Source organism: Ochotona princeps, chromosome 7 (assembly GCF_030435755.1).
Source record: "Ochotona princeps isolate mOchPri1 chromosome 7, mOchPri1.hap1, whole genome shotgun sequence".
NCBI lineage: Eukaryota > Metazoa > Chordata > Mammalia > Lagomorpha > Ochotonidae > Ochotona > Ochotona princeps.
Window position 1 is genome coordinate 44,978,227 of NC_080838.1, and position 26,374 is coordinate 45,004,600.

A 26,374-nucleotide genomic window follows, 5' to 3' on the forward strand; every position below is an offset into this window, starting at 1 on the left:
AAGGACCAAAATGTCTCAGGAAGACGGCAGAGTGATTCTTCTTATTCCATACATTTCTGTACTGGTTGAATTGGATTACTCCCAATGTATTATTTTCTTTTCTCTAATAAAGGACCTGGAAAAACAAGAGGAACTAAAAATGGCACACATGCACCTGAAAGAACACCAAGAAATTGTTGAACAACTACGAGGGATTATTTCAGAAAAGAACGATGAAATAGCAAATTTGCAAATGGACTTTGAAAACTCAAATGCCACCTTAAAAGCTAAGGTATGCTTTGTTTTCTACTTGTTTGAGTAATTGAAAGTATGAATTGGGTCCTTTGTGTAATGAAATAGAATAGGAATCACCCTAAAGTTAAAGACCAGTGAGAAATTACCTTTTCCATTTAGTACATACTATTTAGTTTTTGGTCTGCATCTTTCACTATGCTCTCTTGTTACATCGTTATATGTAGTTCGAGGAACTTGAAGAAAAAGAATGTCAACTTATTAAAGCAAAAAATGATCTCCAAGAAAAAATGTATCAAACAGAACAACTGAAGAAGCAATTAGAGTCCCAGAATTCAATTCTGGAAAGTACAGAAATGGAAAAGTTAAGATTGTCTCAAAAACTTCATAAACACCTTGAAGAAATAAAATTTGTTACTAAGGAAAATGATGACCTAAAAAGAACAGAAGAAACCCTCAAAGTGGAACGAGACCAACTTAGGGAGTGCCTTCGAGAGACAGAAGCTAAAGTAAGTTGCTCATGTCTCATCCTTGCAGGTGAATGTGTTGTTTCCTCAGAGCAGCAGGCCCTGCTTCCAAACAAATGCTGAAACTGCAAGACTGAAATGATAGAACTTTTCAAACGGATAAATTCACTGTTTTAAAAATTACTAGTTCTGCAACCAGTGCCCACAGAATTCACTGGTAACAATAAAGAAAACTACATGATGACACTTCAAAAAATTCACAAAAAGTGCATATTATAGTACACAGGGTATGCCTGTGATTCTCAAGGTGACATGTCCCATAGTTATCAAATTTGTAGGCCTTTATCTTTGTGCTCCAAAATAAAGTTACCTTTTAATTCCATTCTCCGTGAACCTTCTGAAGTTCTCCACAAGGTTTTCTGATTGTGACTTGCAATTTGCAAGTGGGAAGCAATCTAAATGTTATTCAGAAAGAACCTAGGTAGATATGAGCAGTGTGTCAAAGCTCTGTGTATTCTAAACAAATGTAACAATTTGAATGCCCTGTTTGGAAGCCAAAGATACATCTACAGAGGAGCACAAATTATAAAATAGGATTTGTATAAAATGTTTGCCACAAGAAAGTAGGAATAGAACATAAGATGAAAAGAAGGGAAGAGAAAAAACTCAGAACAGTATTCAGAGTAAGAAGTAAAGGTGTTGTTAGATTTACTAAGAAAATTATTACTTCATTAAAAATACCTATTGACATTAGAATATGTCATTGTTCTTAAAATTCCCTAATAATAAAGGATCTGAGAAAACAAGAGGAACTAAGTATTGCTCATATGGATCTGAAAGACCACCAGGAAACTGTTGATAAACTCCGAGAGATTATTTCTGAGAAGACAAGTGAAATACTAACTATGCAAAGTGATTTAGGAAAGTCAAATGCTAAATTACAAGAAAAGGTACTTTGTGGCGGGTTGTTTGATTGCACATTTGCACGTTTGATTTATTCTCAAAACCTACAGAGATGTAAAATGGCTCAGCCACATTGGGAGCCAATCAACAATACTTGAACTGTACAGTTAAGATCATGAGAGTAAAATGGGAATCTTTGTCCATTTGAAAACTATTAATTGTGCTTCCCTGAAAGTTGTCTGTATCCTAACATTATTTTATGATTATCTCAAGGATCGAGAACTTAAAGCAAACGACCATCAGCTGTGTAAATTAAAAGACGGTGTCCGTGAACTGCAAAAACAACTGAAAGAGCAAGGCTTAACTCTCAATAAAATTGAAATGGAGAATTTAAGTTTGGCCCAGAAACTTCATGAAAACCTTGAGGAAATGAAATCTGTAATGAAAGAACGAGATAGTTTGAAGAGAGTAGAGGAGAGCCTCAGGCTGGAGAGAGACCAACTCAAGGAAAATCTACAGGAAACCATAGCTAGAGTGAGTCTGTGTTTCTGCTTTTCACCCGTAAATCTGCTATTCTTAATGTAAGGAGCTCTGTTCCTTGAATATGTTGCGGAGAAAGTAGATATTATAATCTTTGTGGGAGACAATTTTAACAATATCTTCTTTGGGGGGATGGGGAAAGGAAAGTCAGATTTATAGAGAGAAGAAGATAGAGAGAAGGATCTTAAGTCCACTGGTTCACTCCCTAAGAGGCCACAACGGCCAGAGCTGAGCCAATCCAATGCCAGAAGCCAGGAGCTTCTTCAGGATTCCCGTGTGGTTGCAGGGTCCCAAAGCTTTGGGCCACCCTTGACTGCTTTTCCAGGCCACAAGCAGGGAGCTGGATGGGAAGTAGAGCAGCTGGGATACGAACAGGTGTCCATATGGTATCCCAGCACTTGCAAGGCAAGGACTTTAGCCACTGGGCTATCATGCCAGGCCCAACAATACCTTTATAAAATGTATCAGCATGTACATTTGGAACAGTTAATTCTAACAGTATACTCACACAAAAATACAACAGTGCTCACTAAAACACTGAGTTGACAAAAATCTGAAAAAGAGTTCAAATATCCACCAAAAAGACAATAAGGAGTTCAACTGCATGTTGAAATGTTAAGCATAAGATTGGGCACTGTGTTTTAGAAAGATGTCCTGGCAATAGGAGAGAGGCTAGTGGCACAGGCATTCAGAAAGATTTAGATGAATCAAAAGGTGAATTACAGGAAAAGGTCTGCATTGTTTTGTTGTTCCTTTGGGAGTTAATTGTCCAGAATTATTTGTAGAATGAGAAAAGATACAAACGCGTAGGTGTAGGTATAGCTTGAGCATCCTTACCCAAAACTCTGAAATTTGAAACCTATCGAGCAAGAACATTATGCTGCAAAACTTAGATTTTTCACATCAGGAATATTTAAGCAATATAATCTGTGAAAATATTCCAAAATCCAAAAGTCCACAGCAGCTGAAACATTTTTGTTTCCAAGTATTTCATATACGGGATACTCAACCTGTATTTACATAGATACATTACAATCTTATTTTTCTTCCTTGAAAGATTCTATTTGTAATCTAACTTGTTCTGTAATTATCTCAAGATCCAAGAATTCCAGGAAAAAGAGCTTCAACTTGTTAAAATAAAGGAGGATGTCAGTAAAACTCATGAAAAGGGGAATGAAATGGAACATTTGAAGAAGCAGTTCAGGGCTCAGAGTTTATTTGTCCAAAGGGTGAATAAAGATAACTTACATTTCATCAAAAAGCCTTATGAAAATCATGAAGAAATCAGAACCATAGCTAAGGAAAGCATTGAGTTGAGGAAGACGAAAGAGTCTCTCAGAATGGAAAGAACCCAATTTGGAGAAATCATAAGAAAAATGATAGCTAGAGTGAGTTCAGAATCTTTGCGTATCTAGTAACCAGTTATAATAACCAGTCTTTGTAGGGGGGAACAACATGAGTTATTTCTGGAAGTTTCTATTATTTATGAATGGTAATGAGAAAACTACTTTTCACACAATATGAACCAATTTTAAAAAGTCAAAATGTACTTAAGAAAATGTAATGTATTAATTTCTAAGATGTAAAGCAGACTGTTTTCCTTAGTGCTGTATTTTAAACTTTCTTTTAAAAATTTATTTATTTTGAAAGTTACAGAAAGGGAGATCTTCCATCTACTGGTTTGCTTTCCAGGTGGGCATCAGAGCCATCTGGTCTAGGGCAGAGCCAAGAGCTTCATCCAGGTTCCCGTTTGGGTGTCAGGGGCCCCTGCTGAGCCACCTTCTATTGCTTGCATTGCTTTTCCCAGTTTATTACCACAAGACCGGATCAGAAATGGAGCAGCCATAAAACAAAACAGGGTCACAGCATCTTAGGCAGCAGCTGAACCCACTGCACCACAGTACTGGCTCCACGTTTTTAGTTTTTTGAAACAAAGAAATAGCATTATTCTAAATGACAAAATGTTTTTCTACCTTTCTCTACCTTTATGTAAGAATTGTAGAGATGAGCTCTTATTGCTGAAATTAAAAGGAGAAAAGTGAAGACATGAAAAAAAGTTAGCCTGCGATGTGTATTTTTAGATATTCGGAATCATGGCTTTTTTGTTTGTTTAAGATTTATTTTGGGCCCGGCGGCATGGCCTAGCAGCTAAAGTCCTCGCCTTGAACGCCCCGGGATCCCATATGGGCGCCGGTTCTAATCCCGGCAGCTCCACTTCCCATCCAGCTCCCTGCTTGTGGCCTGGGAAAGCAGTCCAGGACAGCCCAAGGCTTTGGGACCCTGCACCCGCGTGGGAGACCTGGAAGAGGTTCCTGGTTCCCGGCTTCGGATCGGCGCAGCACCGGCCGTTGTGGCTCACTTGGGGAGTGAATCATCGGACGGAAGATCTTCCTCTCTGTCTCTCCTCTCTGTATATCTGACTTTGTAATAAAATAAACCTTTTTAAAAAAGATTTATTTTATATATTTGAGAGACAGAGTTACAAAGAGAGAGAGAGAGATAGACAGAAATCTTCCAGGGCTGGACCAGAGCAAAGTCTGCCACCAGGAGCTTCATCAGGTTTTTCACGTAGGTACAGAGACCCAAGCAGTGGGACCAACTTGCACAACTTCCACAGTCATAGGGAACCGAATCTAAAGCAGAGCAGCCAGGACTCAAACTGATACCTGTCTGGGATGCCTGCATTGCCAGCAGCAGCTTAAGCTGCTGTGCCACAATGCTGATCCAGGAAGGTCAGACAATAATTCATGACATCTGCCCCCCAACACAGAAAAAAGGCTTTTTTAGTAATAATGTAGAAAACACTTTTCATTTTGCAATCTCAGTGAATTCTCAACCCTTCAGGTTTAAATGGGCCTTAATTAAATGTATAAACAGATGTAATTCATCAAATAAGTAATTGTTGAGCAATAATTCTCTAGCTACTATAATGAACAATGTAAGCAAGTTGGAGATAATATTTTATGCTTTTAATCTGAAATACAAACTATAAGCAGTAAATGAATTTCCACAGTACTGGAAAAGATATATATAAATAGGGCTTGGAACACTATAGACAGGTATGTTTTGCTGGAATATTTAGTTGATAGCAATAAGTCTGATGCACAGATCTGAAGAGCAGAAACCAGGAATAAATTAAAAGTTAATTAGCAACTCTAAAGGAGAGATCATATCTCTAAATTATATATGCTTCTCTTACTCTCTCCTACCACATCTCCAGTGAGTTAATTTCACTATCAAAATTTTCTGAGCATTTGAACATTGTATTTCTGGTTACAAATAGGATACTTCATTTTACTATTGAAACAGTATAATACATAATAAAGTTTTTGGCTACATGTTACATGTGAATATAATGGTAGCTGAAACCCTGTTTATTTCTTGTACCACACAGAATCACACAGAGCCAGTAAGACACGGGAAACTGTTAATGGCTGATGAAGAAGTACATCTTACAGAAAACCTGAGAGAAAAATGCATTAGGATAAAAGTAAGTGCCTCTTGCTAAAGCAACAAATGACTGTCAGATCCCTTTCAGAGGCTTCCTGCAGCCTGAAAAGAGTCATAGGAATTTCATTCGAATGGACTGTGCTCAGTAATTGTCCAAGAGATATAATCTAGTTCAGGTATTACATATGTGCATGTTTACATATATGCACGACCAGAACAATGGGAGTCTGTGGCTTTTTGGGTTTTTTTATTACTATAAAGGCCTCTCTAGAAAGGTGAGTGCATACCTAAAAGAAGAAAAGGAGCCATTCTAATGTGTGAAGGAAGAGACACATCCCAGAGAGAGAAAATGGTGTGAAACCATTACTCAAGGGATAGAAGTTAAGGAAGGCAGGCAGTGAGGAGGCAGGCTGTGGGAACTTGAAAGAACTATGGTATTGAGAGAATGAGCTGGAGGCCCATGGAGGTCAGAGGCATGCTCTGCCTTACTCTTTAAGTAGATAACTGACTGTTACATTGAATGGAGTGCAAGCAAAAAACCCATTGTTCAATGTATTTATTTGTTTATTTATTTTAAAGGCAGAATTACAAAGAGAGAGTTCTTCCATCCTCCGGCTTACTGCCCACATGGTTGTAATGGCCAGAGTCAGACCAATCTGACTCCAGAAGCCAGGAGCTTCCTCTGGGTCTCCCACATGGGTGACAGAGACCCGAGCACTTGTACCATCCTCTGCTACTTTCTTAGGCATATTAGCAGGAAATTGGACCTAAAGTTGCACACTCAGGTGTTGAACCATTGCCAATTTGAGATGCCAGCACCTCAGGCAGCAAATTTACTGACTGCCACAGTGCCGGTCTCCCACAAGACCATTTGAAAGATTAATTTCAATGATTTCTACAGAGGCAGTGGTGACTTGGCACACACAGAAAGAGTCCTCCACACCGAGGAGAAGAGTCCGTACCAACAGCCCAGACTAGCCTCTAATTTTTCTTAAACTGCTGAAAATGGAAGCCATTTGTTCTATCATTCAGCTCCTTTTAGTAAACTTACTACTTATTACACAGTTGCAGCAGCTTAAACTCACCCTGTTGTTCCGCCTGTGCTCTGTCCAGGGTGCCACCTGCTTAGCTCCTAGTTAATCTGGCAGATAACCGACAGTTATCGTACCTGCAGTATGACAGGTGCTTTTCCTTCTGAGATGCGTTTCATGGCAACATAGGTGCAGATATATTTTATTTCCTTTAAGCTGGGAGTCTATATTGATTTCTATATTACACACACATTATATACCGTACTTGATCTCCTAGAAAATTCTGTGGCAATTATTGTTGAAAAAAAATGGATCAGTAATTTCCTCAGTCAAGAAGTGAAAGAGTCAGACGCTGTGTAGGCTAGCTCTGATATAAGGGTACAAAATAGCTAGGCAAATAATAGAAATGAAGTTGTCAGATATTCAAAATTGACAAATAGGCAGTTTAAGTGCTTGTTCCTAATTTCATTGGTTTATTCTCACCACATTCTGTAAACGTAACCAGCATTCAGCCTTAAGGTACGACATGCAGTGCAGTGAATTCAAGCCGATTTCTCCTCAGGCTTGATTAGTGCTCATTCAGATCCCAGATGTTCAAAAGGCATCAAAATGACAATGATTGTTTCTGGTTTCCCTTTATTGTATTTGCTTAAACTTTTTAAATTTCCACAATAATTATGTATTCTTTCTATAATTCAATCTCAATATCTTCCCTGTAAAAAACATCATAATTAATTTCTTTTCCACCAAAATTATGGTAAAGTTTCTCCACAGCTCTAGGGTTGGAACTAGCTAATGTTCAGTTTGAATGAATGGATTGTAATTGCTTTTAGGAGCTTCTAAAGAGATACTCAGAGATGGAGAATCATTACGAGTGCTTGAATAGAATGTCTTTGGATTTGGAGAAGGAAATTGGAACCCAAAAAGAGCTTTCAATTAGAATAAAAGCAAACCTGGCACTTTCATGTCCACAAGCGAGACAGATTCAAAAACTTCTTACTGCAAACCAAAGATGTTCCATGGAATTCCACAGAATCATGAAGAAACTTAAGGTACTTCTTTATTTTAGTAATATACATGTAAACATTGCCATACATTTCAGTTTCAAACATCATTATTTTTAAGTCCTGCTTTGGAATTGACCTATTTGTTATTTAATGTACTTAGCACCAAGCTAAGGATTGCATAGCTCTGAGAACAGTAGTAACGAGATTCTCTGGACACTTGTGTTCATTTGTTCAGCTAAATCTGAGCTCTGCCTAGGGGCTGAGAAGCTGTCAAGGTGTTTGGGGAATAGGTACAAGCAACATCTCAAAGATCTCATAACCAAAGGATGAGGCAGTTGTATAAACATGTAGTAAGTACAGTGGCAAAAGTATTTGTGAGCATGACATGTCACATAAAAAATTGTAGTTGGGCTGGCTCTCATATACCAGAAGTAGTTAATGTGGTCCATAAGCACATGGCATTGAACAGCTAAACATGCGTGGCTAAGAAATCTTGATGCATGTAATTATTTTATCAGTCACCCAGTATAAGTAAACAAAGAGGATGTTGAAAATGAATCTGCGGTGTCTACATTGTAAACGTTTGTGGTCAAAGTATAGTTAATGAACAATGGAAAAGAAGTTTGTAGGGGAACGAGAAATGCCAAATTATCTGTTGTAGAATATGCATAAGACCTATCTAGTAAAAAAATAAAAAATAGAAGATGAGGTCTGGAATTCTCATGCTAAGAGGAATAATTCTTATTAGAAGATTAGAGAAATTAGAAACTACCCTACTTCAAGATCTCTACCTGGCTAAAAAACGTCTTGTAAATGTGATTATAATTTTATTTTCTAACTTGATTGATTTATTTTCTACAAGTATGTGTTAAGCCATGTTACAAAAATAAAGGAAGAACAACATGAATCCATCAATAGATTTGAAATGGCTTTTATCAATGAAGTGGAAAAGCAAAATGAATTGCTAATTAAAATAAAACACCTTCAACAAGATTATGATGTCCCATCTAAAGACGAAAGGGTCCTCAGATTGAAGCAGAATCTGGATCAACACATTGAGGTATAACTTACTTTAAGCAAATCTAGTTACGTTTTAAGTTTTGTTTTGTTTTGTTAAATACAAGCAAACATTTCCACGGGCTTAAAGTCATTTTCATTGACCAGAATAGCGGAATGACAACTAGCCAAACATTAGGACTGCCAGGTATTGAACCAACTATCCTTCAGAGCTAAAAACAAGCAAAAAACAACATTTAACTGTAGCAATTGGAAATTCTTGAAATTCCAGTTTAAATTTGCAAATGCCTTCTAAAACTGCATCTGTAATTGGGAGTCCCGAAACCTTTTTATTCTAATAATTCCACATAGGATGTCTTAGTCTCACCTCACAATATAAGACTGGCATCTAATTCCTAACATTTCTGTAAGGTCTGCTGCATAGAGTAGAAATCCTTCCTCCAGAAATACTTAATTGGTTGTGAAAATAAGTCACATATTTCTCATTTTGACAGTTTTAATTCTAATGCAATTTGTAAATGCAATTCTGGTACATTATATATTGCCAAAAGTTTATTGTGCTAAGATCTTGAATGACATGTTAAATTAGAATTGTTTCGTAGTTTACTTTACACTTGATCTTAGCCAAAAGGCCGAGAAGTAATTCTATAATTTACTTTAAAACAAGAAGAAAGAGAATCCAATAGATCATTTCCCCTTTTTAATATTTGTATGATACTCTGATAGAACTTTCCTAGAATTTAGGCAATTTGATGTTCATTTTTCTCATAGGAAATTCTCAAAGATTTCTCAGAAGGTGACTTCCCCAGCATAAAGGCTGAATTCCAACAAATGCTAACTAACAGGAAGGAGATGACTCAGTTTTTAGAAGAGTGGTTGAAAATTCACTTTGATGAAGAAAAACTTACAAATGGCATCCAAAAAGAAAATGATAGCATTTGTCAAGTAAATAACTTCTATAATAACAAAATAATTGTGAGTATTGATTTTTATTATGCTGCCTCATTCTTCCTGTCTACCTTATTCTTCAAAGGGTTTAGAAAGACTTAATTTTAAATATGTTTGTATGAAAAAAATGTATGCTCTGTGGAGTACAAGAGATTTTGTAACACCTGTTCTCTCCCTTAAGATAATTAAATGTATCCATTTAACTATTGAGGTATATACTTCACTAAATTATCTTTGCCTGCCTGTTCTCATTGTTTCTGTGGAATCCTGAGCACTTTCCTCACATAGTCTCAGATGGGCCTAGGTGTAGGACACAAAGTCATACAGATGTTATAGATGAGATCACTAAAACACTTGTAACAGTCAAAATTACATTCCATAAAAGGTAGGAAGTAAAAGAGCATTGATGGGCGGACTGTTAGTCCCTGCACAGAAAAACAAGATCCCTAGACTGATTACTAAAAATCAGAGGGCTGTTCCTTATAAATATTGAAGTTTGGAATGAACCTGGAACTGATAATTAACAAGTTTGCTAGCCATGCTATACTGTTAGATATCAATGTTTCATTATTAACCATGAGATATATAATATCATGCACTTGGACAGTTCTTCAGTTCTTCTCTGCGTGCTGTAAATATCTCATAAATTAGGTTATCATCTTGCAGATTCCTTGCCAGTCCTTATTGTCGTCTTCAACATCCAACATCTCAAATTTCAGAAACTGATGCAAAGTTCACATACTTTTGAAGAACTAGACTAAGGTGTTCTCATCCTAGTGTGTTCATCCTAATGAATTTCAACATTCCAGAACCATTTTCCCAGCTTTTTTACACATAAGAATCATTTTAGGATTGTAATTGTGTTTTCCTGTTCAATAGGCTGTAATAAATGAGTCTACAGAGTTTGAAGAAAGAAGTGCTGCTGTATCGAAAGAGTGGGAACATGACCTGAAATCAATGAAAGAGCAGAGTAAAAAGCTGTTTAAAGACTATGAGGCCTTGAGGATCTCCATGGTACCTGGTGCCCATGTTCCTGCTGTGCCAGACATTAAGAATTCTCATGTTACTTCAAGAACTACACAACTAAGCACAGAGGTATATGATTTGTCATAGGTGTTTTGTGATTTGCAGCTTCTTCACGGAGTTCAGAGAAAAATTATAATGTCGAATGTATTTAACATGTTGATTTATTAACTACATTTTCTTGAGAATCTGTAGCATGAATGAATAAACTTTATTTTTTCAGCACAAAAAAGGACTTACTGGAGAACCCAATGTAAACTGTAACTTATCATTTTCACCAACATAAACATAATGAGGCATTAACCACAGATTTAATCATTAGTTACCAGTAAAAACTAGTATGCAGCTCTGTTTTGTTCTGTTTTGTTTTGATTTGCTGATCATCACAGAATTTAGCTGGTAGAGGTAAAATAGAGAAAAGATGAAATCCATCTATCAAATCAATAATTTAAAGCATCAGATGAAATTCCATCTTCAGAGACCCAAGAAAATCTCAAACACAGTAAAATATGCACATCAATCAGAATAATAAGATAATGATGTGGGAATAAACAAGTAGAGGAGTGAAATAGAATTCAGAAGTACACTAACTTAAGTGTGGAAATTAAATACAAGAAAATAATAACTTTAAGTCAGGGAGCAAATTTGGTTTACTTTAGACATGATTTGAAACAGACTAGTCCTCTAGATAAAAATTGGGTATTTTTTTTTTTTTAACAGATTTATTTATTTATTCAAAAGTTAGTGTTACACAAAGAGAATCTTTCATTCACTGGTTCATTCTTCAAATGGCTACATCTGCTGATGCCAGGCAAGTCTGAATCCAGCAGCTTTTTCTAGGTCTGCCACATGGACTTGGGCCATCTTAATGTTGCTTTTCCCAAACCATCAAGAGGGAGTTGGATTGGCAGTGGAACACCTGGGGTGTGAACTTAATGGGTCGCTTGCATCACAGGTAGTTGTTTACCTGCTACGGCACAATGGTGGCCCCTCAGAGGAAGCTAACTCATCAGAAAAAAAGTTAAATTGTAGCTCAACAAAAAAAAGTAGAGATTTTAGGGTGGATATTTGACACAGCAGCACAATGCACAGCATGCCTTATTGAGTATCAGAGTGCCTGGTGCCAGTCCCAGCTCTGCTCCCGATCCCAGCTCCCTGCTAGTGCACCCCTAGGAGGTGGTGACATTGATTTCCTGCTGTTAGTGTGGGAGACCTGGATTTAGTTCCCAGGTCTTGGCTTAAGCCTGATTCAACCCCAACTGTTACCACCATTTGCTGAGTAAACTAGCAAATGAGAATGTTCATTCTCTTTGTCATTCAAGTAAATGAAATAATTTTTAACCAGATTTCACATTAAACATCAAAGTATATACATGAGTAATTTTATAATCATGAAAACATTCTGATATTTTATCCCAAGTAAATTTATATTTGGGAAAAAACTGGAAATAGCCCAAGTGTTCATTTATAAATGACTGGCTAAACAACTTTTTAGACCTCATGAAATGAGATGCAGAAACAGAACAATATAAATCTGAATGTGTTCATAATGGAAAAATCCGTAAAACATATGTTCAGTAGGTTTTAGAAAATAGCAGAACTGTGTATGGTATTGTTACTGTTTTTATGAACTGTTTGTCCACATTGATACACAAAGAAATATCTGAACGCGTATACTTGAAGAAGTAACGTAGTCATTGATTCACAGTCACCTGGGGTCCAAAGTGGGAACAAGTGTTCTACTCTTCATCGTACACCTCTGAACTTTTCCCACATATTTATAATTTTTAATTTCAAAGCTTACTAAAACTGAAGGAAAATATATGTCACATGCATTTCTTTAGTCAGTGAACAAGGGTACTTTACGTAGTGTTAGTTTAAAACATGAGCACCTGTTTAGTTTGTTTACACCATGCTGAACAGTAAATAATACAGCCACTGCACTTTCCATCTACATGAAAGAATGTATGAATTGTTTTAAAACCTTTTAATTCAAAGATTACCGTCTTCCAAATGAAATAACACATCTACAGGTTGGCTCTTTTCCTGTCAGTTTAATTTAATCTGTTAAAGATTAAATAATATCATCTGTCTCAGTTACATACTGTGCTTGTCCTTATGATGGATCTAATGACTGCATACTTTTTTAAATAGAGAATTAAAGAGCTGGAAACTAAACTACATGAAGCTAAAGAAAGTGCTATATATAAGGAAGGCAAAATTGTAAAGATGCAGAAAGAACTTGACATGACTAATGACATAATAGCAAAACTTCAAGCCAAAGTTAATGAGTCAAATAAATGCCTTGAAAAAACAAAAGAAATGGTTCAAGTACTTCAGGTAACTTAAGCTCATTTTGTAAATAGAAGGGTTTTTTTAAAAAAAAAAAAAACATTGCTGTTGAGTTTAAAGCATTTGATACTGTTTTTCCCTTTCCCACAACCTGTATCAGAAGTTGAATAATCAAACAATGCTTTAAAAAGTGGTTTAGAAATGAATTGCTGGGACTATATTTTTCATACAAAATATTTTTATCATACTAAAAAAGTAATTTTTAAGGACAGTATTGTTCTGTATAGTTTAGAATGTTTGGGGTATTTTTTTTTCCTAAACCTGTGTTTTATTTGACTAAATAATACTGTTGGATGAAGTGCCTTTCTTAATGGTTTTTTGAGTGCTACCTGGTAACCTCTGCGTCGAATCTGACCTGCTTCCTTTGATTTGCATGTGTTATATCTACTTTCCACCCAGAATGAAAAGTTGACATTTTTGTCAATGGATTATGTTTTCAGGAAAAAAAATATTTTCAATAGTTTCAATTTTATGGATGAAATGCAGAACTCGCTTCACGTTTCCGTTTATGCTCCAGCACCTTCTTGTTTTGTGTTCCTGATTTGCCTTTGTCTACCGTTTCACTGTTTTCAACTCTTACTTTTTAAGCATGTTACTTTTTTTTTTTTTTTTTTTTTTTTTAAGATTTTATTATTATTGGAAAGCCAGATATACAGAGAGGAGGAGAGACAGAGGGGAAGATCTTCCATCCGATGGTTCACTCCCCAAGTGAGCCGCAACGGGCCGGTGCTGCGCCGATCCGATGCCGGGAACCAGGAACCTCTTCCGGGTCTCCCACGCGGGTGCAGGGTCCCAATGCATTGGGCCGTCCTCAACTGCTTTCCCAGGCCACAAGCAGGGAGCTGGATGGGAAGTGGAGCTGCCGGGATTAGAACCGGCGCCCATATGGGATCCCGGGGCTTTCAAGGCGAGGACTTTAGCCGCTAGGCCACGCCGCCGGGCCCAGTTTTTAAATGTTCTTAAAGTAGGTAACCATTCTTTAAAATTGGGGAAATTGAAACTGCTCTCCTGGTTTTTCTTTGCTATATTTTTTTAGGATAAAATTGCTTTAGGAGCTAAGCCCTATAAAGAAGAAATTGAAGATCTCAAAACAAAGCTGGTGAAAATTGATCTAGAGAATGTGAAAAATGCCAAGGAATTTGAAGAACAGTATGTCCTTAATTTAATTGTGTATGGCTTTATCAGTTTTACTCTAAGCTATTTAAGTTTCTTTGCTTTAAGTTAACTTTCTATATAATTCTTTAAAATGTTATTGTTTTGAAAATATACCACAGATTTTCAAATTGAGAAGAATTCTGGTAAACTATATCTTTGTTTCTTTAATGGCCTGTCTGATGGAAAATAAATGTCAGAAACTTTATGTCATAGATTTAGCACCTTGACTAAAGTTTCTTTTGGTTCTCAAAGTTTCATTTGTTCTTCCTGCTGTGTTTTATCTGAAGATTATATTTTCTTTATGGTTTATAGATTCCAAGATCCCAAACCTTTTTTATTGATTAGTTTATGTGGAATATTATACATAATTGCATATCTAAAATTCCTTATGGAATGGAATATTGAAAAGAACATTAAATCAGAGTCAAGGAAACTAAATTGGGTATATGTTTCTATTGTTAGTGCATAACCTTCAACAAGCTATTAATCCGTTATCTCCCGTGCTCTTTTTCAATAAAAGCAAAAGTTTATATTAGAAGATTTGTTAAAATGTTTTCCATCTCCTGAAACTTCATTCTTACTATAAATTGTAAATGACTATTTAAAGTTGAATTGTAGGTCTGCCAAGGAACTAGCCCTCCATAAATCTGTGCTTTCCAGCGAGGCTTTCATTGCTAAGACCTGTTGGCTTCAGTATAACCTATGCCCATTGGGTTCTTGTTTATAAAAAGCAGTTGAACTTAAGAGAATCAACAGATGCTTACATAGCATTGTATTTCATAGTATTATGATTAATACCTAAACCAACAATTCACAAAATGTCTTTCTAGCGGGTAACAGTGACCAGAATTTGGCCCTTGACTCTACCTCACACCAGAACTACAGACAGGATTTACTTTCATGACAATGGAAAGGAAATAGAAATTTCATGATCTGGTAATTATATAGTCAGGATTTTTCTAGAAACCTATGGCACCAGCACAGTAATTTATTGAAGCCTACAAGTGTTATTGAGTATCTAATTAATAGCTTTCTGACTTATTAAAATTTTAAAAGAACTAGTTTCTCAGCCTTAAGAAAATTGGAATATCCCTGCAAGCAAACAGAATATTTCCATTCAGTGAAATTATGCACCAGAGAAGTTGCATATGGACTCACCCACTCCAATATAAACTGAGTTCTGGGCTCCTGACTGCTGGGTCCTGTCTGACCCAGCACAGCCCTGGCAGCTGGGGGCTTCTGGGCAGTGAACAAACATATGGAAGAACTCTCTTTTTGTTTTTGTCTTTTAAATAAAATGAAAAATAAATTAAAATTTTAAAAGTACTACAATTGCTGGTTTTTTACATCTAACTATTATTCTTGCCAGAATTAAGTCTACAAAAGCCACTGTAGAATATCAAAAAGAAGTTATAAGAGCATTGAGAGAAAATCTTAGAAGAAATCAGCATGAGCAGGATACCTCAAGTAAGTGGAAAACGCACATTTTTTTTTTTTATTCTTTCCATTTTACTCCTTAACACTCATACACTTTGAAGACCACTGCTGGATATCCTGATCTGATACGCTTGGTACCAGAAGTGCATCAGATTTCACAATATTTTGGAATTGGGGATATTTATATCCCAAATCTGAAATGCTCCAAAATCCTAAACTTTTTGAGCATTATGTTGGCACACAAAAATTTCATATTTCAGATTTTGCATTTTTATATCTTGTATGCTCAACCTGTATTATATGTGTGATATTCAAGACTTAATCCAAATTAAGTTCTGATCCATTTTTAACATGAATTCATAGTGAACATGCGTGGTGATATCTTTTTAATTTACTGTAGTTGCAGTTATCTGTAATATATTGTAGATTCTTGAGTAATATGAATTTTACTTCTGTATTATCAACTGTTTCCATATTTCAGAAGATATCTTTGCTACCATAAAAAAAAACTGTTAAGATAGAAGTATCCTTCCCATAGGTCTTTTTTTTTTTTTTTTTAAGATTTATTTATTTTTTTGGAAAGGTAGATATACAGAGAGGAGGAGAAACAGAGAGGAAAATCTTCCATCCGATGGTTCACGCCCCAAGTGGCCGCAACGGCTGGAGCTGAGCCAATCTGAAGCCAGGAACCTCTTCTGGGTCCCACTTGGGTGCAGGGTCCCAAAGCTTTGGGCCATCCTTGACTGCTTTCCCAGGCCACAGGCAGGGAGCTGGATGGGAAGCAGGGCTGCCAGGATTAGAACCGGCACCCATATGAGATCCCGGCACATTCAAGGCGAGGACTTTAACCACTATGCTATCGCACTGGGCCCCATAGGTCTTAACATATTTGTAACTGTTTGCAACTAATAATAAGTGATCATTGCTATGTAGTAAAGGTAAGTAAATGCCAGCCAGTACTTAAGGCAACTTTGTGTGATAAAATAAGCATTAAAGTAAAAGGGCCACATTTCTAAACCTATTCCCTTTACTTAAGTGAGATGAAAGATACAATACCTGACCTTTTCATATATACTTATCATAAGGATCAGGGCAAAATTTGTGTACGAAAGCACTTTGAAAAACCTAAACAGTAGTAGATGAGGTTTGCTTATAGTATTATTCCACTCATTAAAAAAATATTAGGAATAATGTTGTAGCTGGAACTTCACAGGTGTTTTATTGCAGGATAATCTCTGCTTTTATCTGAAAAACCTAAGTGTGTAAAAATTCAAGCAAGGATTCTGTGTTACTGAAGGATCAGGATAGTTACACTTGATTTGTAGGTGACTTGAGGCACATTTTCTATTTAAACTCTCAATAAAATGGACACTAAGACTCACGCCCACATATACCACATAGCACTCTTTCGTGAATTGCCGGTGATCCACTGGATTATTTCACTTTATAAGCATTTGCCATTTTTATGCCATTTTGCCTACATTTTACAAAACACAGTCTTTGGGCTACTTTAATACACATGGTAAAGATATGTGTACACTAGTATATGCTTTAGTGTATTCTAAGGTGTATTTTGTTAAGAAGTATGTGTTGAGTACTTACACTGAATAGAGTTTGACCCATACTGTATGGCATGATGAGCCCCAGGTGAGAACTAACAAACTGGCCATTGAGAGACACCTGTAACCAGGATAGGTTGTTCTTGCTGCAGTAAGGTGACAGATTATGATGAGCCAGATATGCTAGAGACATTTAGAACTGAAGACTGAAGAAGCAGAGAGGACAAGCTAGAAGGCAGAAACAAAAAGTGACTCCGAGCGAAATGGTAGTTGTGGTGTCTACCGTTGTATAGTGATCATTACAGTTAGTAGTATTCTCTTTATTTTGAAATTTGGTGATTAATTATGATCCATATTTATGTTTGCCTCCCACAGTAATATCAGAACATGTTGATACCCAGCCTTCAAATAAACCCTTAACCTGTGGCGGTGGCAGTGGCATCGTACAAAGCACAAAAGCACTTATTTTGAAAAGTGAATATATAAGGCTAGAAAAGGAAATTTCTAAGTTAAAGCAGCAAAATGAGCATCTTACAAAGCAAAAGAATGAATTGTTAAGGTAAGATCTACCTGCCTAGGATGCCTAGAACTATGTATGGTGGGAGGGATACATGTACATGTTTTTGTGTTGGTTTCTTTAAAGAAGCGAAAATATGATATTACCATTCCAAATGTTTATTAGCCGTCAACTGATATATTTTTAACTAAGCCAAGGCAACTGAACTACAGTGCAAGTCCAGACACACAGGTCAGTGAGGCTGTACTCAAAGAACCAATTAAGACCATTTTTTATAGCCTATTTACTTTTATTTTATAAACAAATCCGACAGATTCGTATGTTTTCTACCATCATGGAAGATTGAAGTCTTTGTACCAAGAACTCTGCTGATAACTGATATTTTATAGTAGGTGCTGTAAAATAAAACAAGACTGAAAAAACCCTTAAAAATATCATGAGAAGATTCGGTTATAAAACAGATTTAAATTATTCTAGGTGTTGGAGGTAGAGGAATGGTAAAGGAACTAATAACTAAGACTAGATCTCACAAATGAGTAGAAAAGTGAATTTGGAAAAAAAGAAAGAGAAAGAGAAGTCATTTGGGCCACAAAAACACCTTATGCACAGGCTTTGAGTCAGCAAGAATGACCAGCTGGTGGGCCTGAACGGTGTGCACAGTAGCCTTTGTGTAGGCAGGGAGACCAAGTTACTGATCACACAGGCTCTATAGGTGGTTCTGAGAAATTTGAGTGGTATCCAAATATAATGGGAGGGCTACCTGCACTGAAGGCATGAAGCTGGGACCTGATGAAATCATGACTTTTTTGCTATAACATCTTAGGGAAACCCAGTTTAGGAATCTGTTTGGTAGTCCAGGCAAATGAGAATTTCTACATAGATTAGAATGGCACGAGAAAGGGTTAAAGAAAGTTGTGAGATTGTTAGCACAGCTGGCAGGAATACAGATTCGGCCTGCATGGCTGCTTCCCTGGTTTTTATATGGAGAAAGTAAATACATGCTAGTGGTGTTTACCCTAGGCAGTGAGATTGTAACTATTCAGTCTAGAAAGGCAGTGTGATACTTCTTTTAAAACAAAAAGATCATTTATCCAGAAGACCGATTATCCAAGTATTACAATAATCACTAAATAAGCCATTCTACAGTCTACCAATTCAGATATCTTACCTTGAACTTTAAGACTGTGTGATCAAAAAAAAAAAAGATTGCATGATCCCAAATTTTACTTCACTTTTTTTTATTTTGGTAGACATTTTCATTTCCTGAACTGTCCACATAGGAAGCATTAGTTTGAAATGTAAAGTGCCAGTGTGATAAAGTAGTAAATATGGCATTGTTTCTGCTAACATTTTTCCTAGTTTTTTCATGTGAATATACTTCAACTGTTGAATCTCCTTTTTTTCCCTTTATATTTAAGCAACAATCATCATCTGTCCAATGAAGTCAAAATTTGGAAGGAAAGAACTCTTAAGAAAGAGGTTTATAAAGAAGTGACTTCTGAAAATTCTCCAAAGTCTCCGAAAGTGATTAGAACAGATTCTAAAAGGAGGCCAAACATCCCTTCCCAATGCAAGGAACGGAACTTACAAGATCCTGTGCCAAAGGAATCACCAAAATCTTTTTTTTTTGATAACCGACCAAAGTCTTTACCATCACCTCATCCAGCTCGCTATTTTGATAACTCGGGTTTAGGCCTTTGCCCAGGTAAGTAAATGTACTTAGAAATAAGAGGGTGAGGGCCCGGCGGCATGGCCTAGCGGCTAAAGTCCTCGCCTTGGACGCCCCGGGATCCCATATGGGCGCCAGTTCTGGTCCCGGCAGCTTCGCTTCCCATCCAGCTCCCTGCTTGTGGCCTGGGAAAGCAGTCGAGGACGGCCCAATGCATTGGGACCCTGCACCCGCATGGGAGACCTAGAGGGGGTTCCTGGTTCCCGTTGCAGCTCACTTGGGGAGTGAATCATCGGATGGAGGATCTTCCTCTCTGTCTCTCCTCTTCTCTGTATATCTGACTTTGTAATAAAATGAATGAATCTTTGGAAAAAAAAAAAAGAAATAAGAGGGTGAGAGCTGAAATTTACCTTTCATATGTAGCCATAAGAATCGGGTTTAGACAAAGTCAGGTTTAGCTGAGCAAGCTACAGTACATGGGCTCATTTGCCCAGCGTGTTTAAGAAAGTGTTAAAATGCATAAGACTGGAAATATAATCATTTTTTAACCCATGAAATCTCCATTCTGCCTCCTGAGTCCTTAGCTTTAGCTTTTCCACAGAGATAGAAATCAGGTTTCTTGAGAAATAAATATATTACCCTATAAACAAAATAACTTAAAAAAAGAAAAAACTTTATAATTCCATGAGCCAGTATTTTTTCTTGTTTTTTTGTTTTGTTTTGTTTTGGTTTGGTTTTTTGTTTGTTTGTTTTTTTTTTTTTTTTTTCATAATACATTTCCTTAGGCTCAGGGATTTCTCTGCCCTCCACTGTCTCCACTGTTTCCCCCTATATAATTACAATAGTATAGTCCCTCAACAACAGTCACAAGACCATCATTCTTCTACAAGTATATCCTGACATTGTAGGTATAGAGAATAATGTGAGGTTCAGCATTCTAGTGTTAAGCTATATTTAACAGTTTAAGTGGGAGTTAATCTTTGATTTGGAAGTAGCATTGCATACTGCAATGTACCTCATGGTATACTTGCCTCCATTATACAGATGCTCTAGGTAAAAAGATGTATATACACGCTTACCTATGCATCAGTTGATCTTGTATTTTGCACGAAGGTTGCCTTATACCAGAGAGGACATATGGTATTTGTGCTTTTGGGACTGCCTTATTTCACCAAGCAAATGGTCTCTAGTTTGGACCATTGTGTTGTAAATGATTGAATGTCATTCTTTTAATGGCTGAGTAGTATTATTCCATGGAGTAGATTTTTTATCCATTCGTGTTTTGATGGAGCCAGTATTTCTAAAAACATTTTCATTTTAAACAACCATATCATAGAGTTGCATCATACACTACATTCAGTCAATCAACAAAATTGTTTGAGCTTCTACTATATGCAGATATCAGACCCTGATGGCATATTGCTAAGAAGCAGCAGACATGGTCTTTGCCTTGCTAGATCTTACAGTCTAATTGGATGGGGTATGGGATTACATTGAGGTGAAGCTTATCTCATGGCCATTCTGATTTTCACTTTCAGTACAGTATTCAACACTCTACATGAGATGCTTAGCACTATTCTAAAATGGACTTAGCTCAGTATGGTGTCAGTTAGGTGCATTAAATACTTTCAATTTAAAATATTTCCAACTAAAGGTAGATTCATTAGGTTATGAGGGCACAACCCCGCTGTAAGTCAAGGAACATCTGTAGGAAAAAGCAAGAGTCTGTCAGTACAAGAAGATTTCAAAGGGAAGGTTAATGTCATAAAATAAGTATTTTAGGAATTTTAAGGCAGTCTTCCCTGAGGAAAGGGAGTAAAATCTGAGAAGGTAATGTGTTTGCTTCAAAAACAGAGGAGGGGAGAAGCTCTTTGGACACCTGGGACCCTGGCAGCCTGCAGGTTGAAGGAACAATGGCCAGGGAAAGAATGGAAAGAGGTGGTCTGTCCTGAGCACAATGAGTTCAGGCTTGTTGGGTAAAATTGGTGAGACCAGAGATATGAATCAATGTGTTGTACTTTTGAAAATAAGAGAAGTTTTAGTCATCTTGGAAGCAGATGGAGGAAACCTTTGAAAGATTCTAAGTAATGGCCACTGAACATAAGTTACAAATTTTGAAAACATCACTTGAGCTGTAAGGTAACTAACAAATGGAGCAAGACTATACAGTATTGTTTAAGATAAAATAGCAGAGATGAGTGAGATAGAGTAGAGAGAAGTAGGCAGATTTTAGAAATTTGGGAATAAAAGAAACAATGCAGAGTGCCTCATTTTGACAGGTCCAAGGATCCCCGTAAATCAGGGCTGCTGAGAGCAAGCATTTCCAAAGAAGCTCTGTATCATTACATTGCTTGTGGCCTTTCCACACAGTTATGAGCCCGGTGTGCATAGGCAGAGCCCCTGGTGACCCTGCCTATCAGAAATACTCTGTTCTGCAACTATGGAAATCTAAAGTAACAAAATTGTTCACGGGGAAAGGCAGCTGCACATTGCCCAGAGCCTCGAGAGGGCTTCCGGAAGCACATGTGAGCTCTACTATAACAGCTCCGGTCTCTGTTCTCAGATGCGCATGGAAATTGCATCAGCCTAGCGATCAGAAGGTGCTCTTGGGGACACAATAGGACACTAGGGCAAATGTTAGAACTTTTCTCTTCACTGAGTAGCATTGAACATTTAAGGACCTTCTATTGGGTAACACACAGGAAGCTTCTACTGAACACTCCACACAAACACACACATGCACACAACTTATTTTAGAGCTTAAGAATTAAGAAACCTTGGTCCCGGTGGCGTGGCCTAGCGGCTAAAGTCCTCGCCTTGGATGCCCCGGGATCCCATGTGGGCGCCAGTTCTGGTCCCGGCAGCTTTGCTTCCCATCCAGCTCCCTGCTTGTGGTCTGGGAAAGCAGTTGAGGACGGCCCAATGCATTGGGACACTGCACCCACGTGGGAGACCCGGAAGAGGTTCCAGGTTCCCGGCTTTGGATTGGCGCACACCGGCCCGTTGTGGCTCACTTGGGGAGTGAATCATCAGACGGAAGATCTTCCTCTCTGTCTCTCCTCCTCTCTGTATATCTGACTTTGTAATAAAAATAAAATAAATCTTTAAAAAATAATAATAAAATAAAATAAATTCACAATAAAAAATACTTTCAGTTTGAATTAGTGATACCAATCTAAAAAGCTTTTAATGTTCATTTTTACTATTAATTGTGAGTGATAATCTAAATTATCTCACCAAATCATAATTCTAAAGATGATGCTGCATTTAGCTTTAGGAATATAAAACTTCAAGATAAACATGATATATATGTACAGCTGAAGTGCTAATTATTAAAGTCTCAGAGGCAGTTTTCCAAAAATAACTAAATCCATAAAATATTCATCCTGAGGCCCCCAATAAATGCCTGAAACTGTTCACAGTACCAAACCCTATACAGTATATATATGCTGTGTTTTTTCCCATATGTAAATAACTTCTAATACACTTAGAAGAAGTACTTTACAGCTTCTCTGGCAATTTGAATTGTCAGCATCACTGTTCTGCATTGCTTTGGGGACATTTTAGGTAAAACAAGTGTTATTATAGGAACATAGGCACTTTAATTCCTCGACATAATCTGCTGACCTTGGCAGACAATGGGTGAGCAATTGTCAGGTAGCACATGTGACATGTGTACCCTGGACAAGAGTCAGAAGGGAACAACACCACAGTTTCTTCACACTATTTACTTCAGGGTACAATTTAAAATGTATAAATTATTAGTGAAATTTGGGCCCAGCACGTAGCCTAGCAGCTAAAGTCCTCACCTTGCACATGCTGGGATCCCATATTGGCGCTGGTTCTAATCCTGGCAGCCCCACTTCATATCCAGCTCCCTGCTTTTGGCCTGGGGGGGTAGTTGAGGACAGCCCAAAGCCTTGGGACCCTGCACCCACATAGGAGACCCGCAAGAAACTCCGGGCTCCTGGCTTCAGATTGGCTCAGCTCTGGCCATTGCAGCCACGTGGTCTCTCCTCCTCTTCTGTATATCTAACTTTCCAATAAAAATAAAAAATAATTTTTTTGAAAAATTATTAATAAAATTTCCCATTTGATATTTTTGGACCACAATTGACTACAGGAAGCAAAGTAGGAAGTATGAGTTTATGTTTGCTTCACTTAGACTCTCAGATAGATGTGTTCCAAATAAACCTTTACTGCTTATTGCTTCTATGTGTACTAGCATTTTTCTAACAGCTCATTCTCAGGTCTGATGAAGTAATATACACCTGTTACTTAACACTTTGCTGTTTCCAATTATGCATGGTTTTTGTGCCTTTTAAATAGAATTAATTTTGGCTGTGGTTTTCTTTCTCAGAGGAACAAACTGTGGAAGCAGAGAATGTGGATCCTCAGCCGGCACCTTGGCACGCCTCCTCAGAGAAAGATGGGCCCGAGTGCAGAACTCAGTAGCAGACCCCTCTGGAGTCTCGGCATTTCTTGTGAGGAACTTGAACTATCTATCCCTCGAAATGATATCACAGTCTAACTTAATCTCAATTTAGTTTTCACTTTGCCACTAGAGTTTGAAGATGAAGGAACACAAAATCAGTGCTTTCCAATAATTAGAGTGGTTATTGCAGTACCCTCTCACACATGGAGATATTTGCATGTGAAACGTTGAAATATTTTATTTATTTATATATTTTTAAATAAAGTTATTGGAAATTTCTTGGTCCCTCTACAGAAACATAAAATGTACACATTTTTATTAATATAATTATTCAGATTTTATAAGTGTGAATTATTTCATGTTTTCTATTAAACCACCCACCCCATTCTCTAAGCATACTTGGTTGATGTCTCTGCTATGCCTGCCCCTAGTCCTGGTTCTCATGCTCACCAGTTGGAGTGGCAACCCATCAGAGAGGTGCCCATTATTTCCCTAGTGGGCCCACTCCCACTCCCAGATCTTGTACTCTCCAGGTGGTTCTGCAGTTTAACTTGACAGAATTTGTACCCCTGCCAGCATCAGCCAGCTGATGCTGTGGCAAAGTCCATCCAACCCCACCCACTCTGACTTATGCATGCACCAGGAGGAACAGTCAACCCAGCCTGCCTTTTCCCTGATCTAGCTCACATGAGGCCAAAGGTGTTATAACTCTGCATGACCTGATCTGCCCCCATTCCAACTCACAAGCACCAGTGGGAGTGGTGGTCCAGCAAAGGAGCCCCATGCAGCATCCATTCTGGGTTCTCCCCCTCCCCTGCTGGGTCTCACTTGTGCTGGTTGGGTGCTGAGGCCCAGTCTGTCATGGCCTGCCTCACTTCGGCATTTGTCAGTGGGTGCTGTAGCCTAGCCTGGTCCTGCCCACCCCCAAGTTCCAGCTCATGCTGGTGGGGCTACAGGATAGCCCAGCCCAGCCCTGTCCAGCCAGCTGCGAGTCCAGAGAGCTCGCAGTCCCAGCCCTCATGTGAGCTGGCTTGTGCTGTAACCCAACCTGGCCCAACGCACACACCATTCTGGTGCTCAGATTTGCCATTAGGTGATATGAACTGGCCCAACCTGGCTTGCCCCAGACCTGAGCCAAAAGTATGCCAGTAGGTATCATTACCTAGCCTGGTCTGGACTGCTCCCTTTCTTGACTCTTGTGCTCACCTGCAAGGACTTTGTCTTGACAGGGGAGTTCCCCAAGCTCCTCCATCAGAACCCCTCTCAATGCCAGATCTCTCACCCTCCGGTGGGTCCATGGGCCAGCTCTACTTAATCCACCTGTCCTAGCAGGAACAGTAGCCTTTCCTGACTGACTCTCACCCATTCTGGTTTTTACTGTTGGGTGTTTCAGCCAAGCCAAGCCTAGTCCACACCCAGACACAGCTCACACATGGTTCAGCAAGGGCAGACCTAACCCAGTTCTTCCTACAACCACCCTGGTTCTCATGACCACCAGTGGGTGCTGGAGTCTAGCCCAGTCTGACACACCCCAGATCCAGTGCACACTTGTGCCAAGGGACACTGCAGCCATGGCCAGAGAGACAGCAGCGCCCACTCTGGCTCTTGCACTTACTAGTGGGAACCACAACCCAGCCAGCATGTCCCCTTAGTTCCCCAACCAGGCCTGTTTCCAGGCATAGATCTTGTGCATACCAGTGGTTGCTCTGACCCAGCTTGGCATAGTTCCTTTGCCGTTGGATGCTGACCCAGCCTGTGCCCAGTCCTCTCTCTTGTGGATGTTGGAACCTGGCCCTGCTCATTCTGCTCCCATCCCTGGCTCATGTAAGCCAGTAGGGTGGTAGCCTAGCCCGATATAACCTGCGCTCTAGCCTGGTTTCTGCACTTTCTGCTGAGCTAAGGTTTGCTCAGCCCTGATGTCATTAGTCTATGTTTTCCTGGGGATAATTTCTTTAAAGTAATTCATTTGAACTGTACATGGTAACTCATAAATTTTTTTTTTTTTTTTGATTTGTGGAGAGTTAGAAGGATCATAAAACAGCTCAAGGAAAATTATTATGTAAAAACTATGAATGAATTTCCAAAATTTTGGCACCAAATTTTTTTATTCATTTTTGCAAATTTATAAAAGACCCCTGCATTTTGGTCATTTTGTTGAGCCATATTTTCCTTTTTCTTCTGATTTTTTTTTTCTCCTGAGTATAATGATTTGATAAAATCACCACCTCTCAGTATTCATGAACTGGTTTCTTTCGGGGTAGATCATAAGCAGCCTGATAAGAGGCTCCTGGGACCTCTGAAATCTGAGGCACTGCATCTACTCAGCTTGTACATATGACTTCCTGCTTCAGATTTGCTGCGTCTTCAGGAGCTCACACTCATCTCTTTGTAGTACTATAGATTCTTTATTGCTGCAAAAGCAGGCTACTCCACTCTTAGTTGTCAGTGGCTTTGGACATCCAAAGTATGCCATTCCTTGTCAACTCAAGTCAGGCAGGACAGTAAGACACACACAGGGTGCACTCTCCACCCTTCTTGTTCCCTTCTCAGAAAGAAGAGACAAGATGAGCACTTTATTTTTAGGATTTATTTATTTTTATTGGAAAGTCTGATATACAAAGAGGAGGAGAAAC

General features: G+C 38.2%; 1 protein-coding gene across 1 annotated transcript in view; it reads left to right on the forward strand.

Annotated features, from left to right (window-relative positions):
* The window catches only part of CENPE (centromere protein E), a 64,885-nt gene extending 40,865 nt beyond the window's left edge, over nt 1-24,020 (forward strand). Inside the window, exons 34-48 of the mRNA XM_058666639.1 lie at nt 113-271; nt 459-740; nt 1,490-1,648; nt 1,875-2,135; nt 5,536-5,631; nt 7,456-7,674; nt 8,492-8,689; nt 9,418-9,621; nt 10,474-10,689; nt 12,772-12,957; nt 14,006-14,118; nt 15,494-15,591; nt 17,496-17,679; nt 19,056-19,342; nt 23,667-24,020. Of these exons, the coding sequence (XP_058522622.1) occupies nt 113-271; nt 459-740; nt 1,490-1,648; nt 1,875-2,135; nt 5,536-5,631; nt 7,456-7,674; nt 8,492-8,689; nt 9,418-9,621; nt 10,474-10,689; nt 12,772-12,957; nt 14,006-14,118; nt 15,494-15,591; nt 17,496-17,679; nt 19,056-19,342; nt 23,667-23,761 (2,757 nt within the window). The 3' untranslated portion in view covers nt 23,762-24,020. The remainder of the gene's footprint in view (nt 1-112; nt 272-458; nt 741-1,489; nt 1,649-1,874; nt 2,136-5,535; nt 5,632-7,455; nt 7,675-8,491; nt 8,690-9,417; nt 9,622-10,473; nt 10,690-12,771; nt 12,958-14,005; nt 14,119-15,493; nt 15,592-17,495; nt 17,680-19,055; nt 19,343-23,666) is intronic.
* The last annotated feature ends 2,354 nt before the right edge of the window (nt 24,021-26,374 follow it).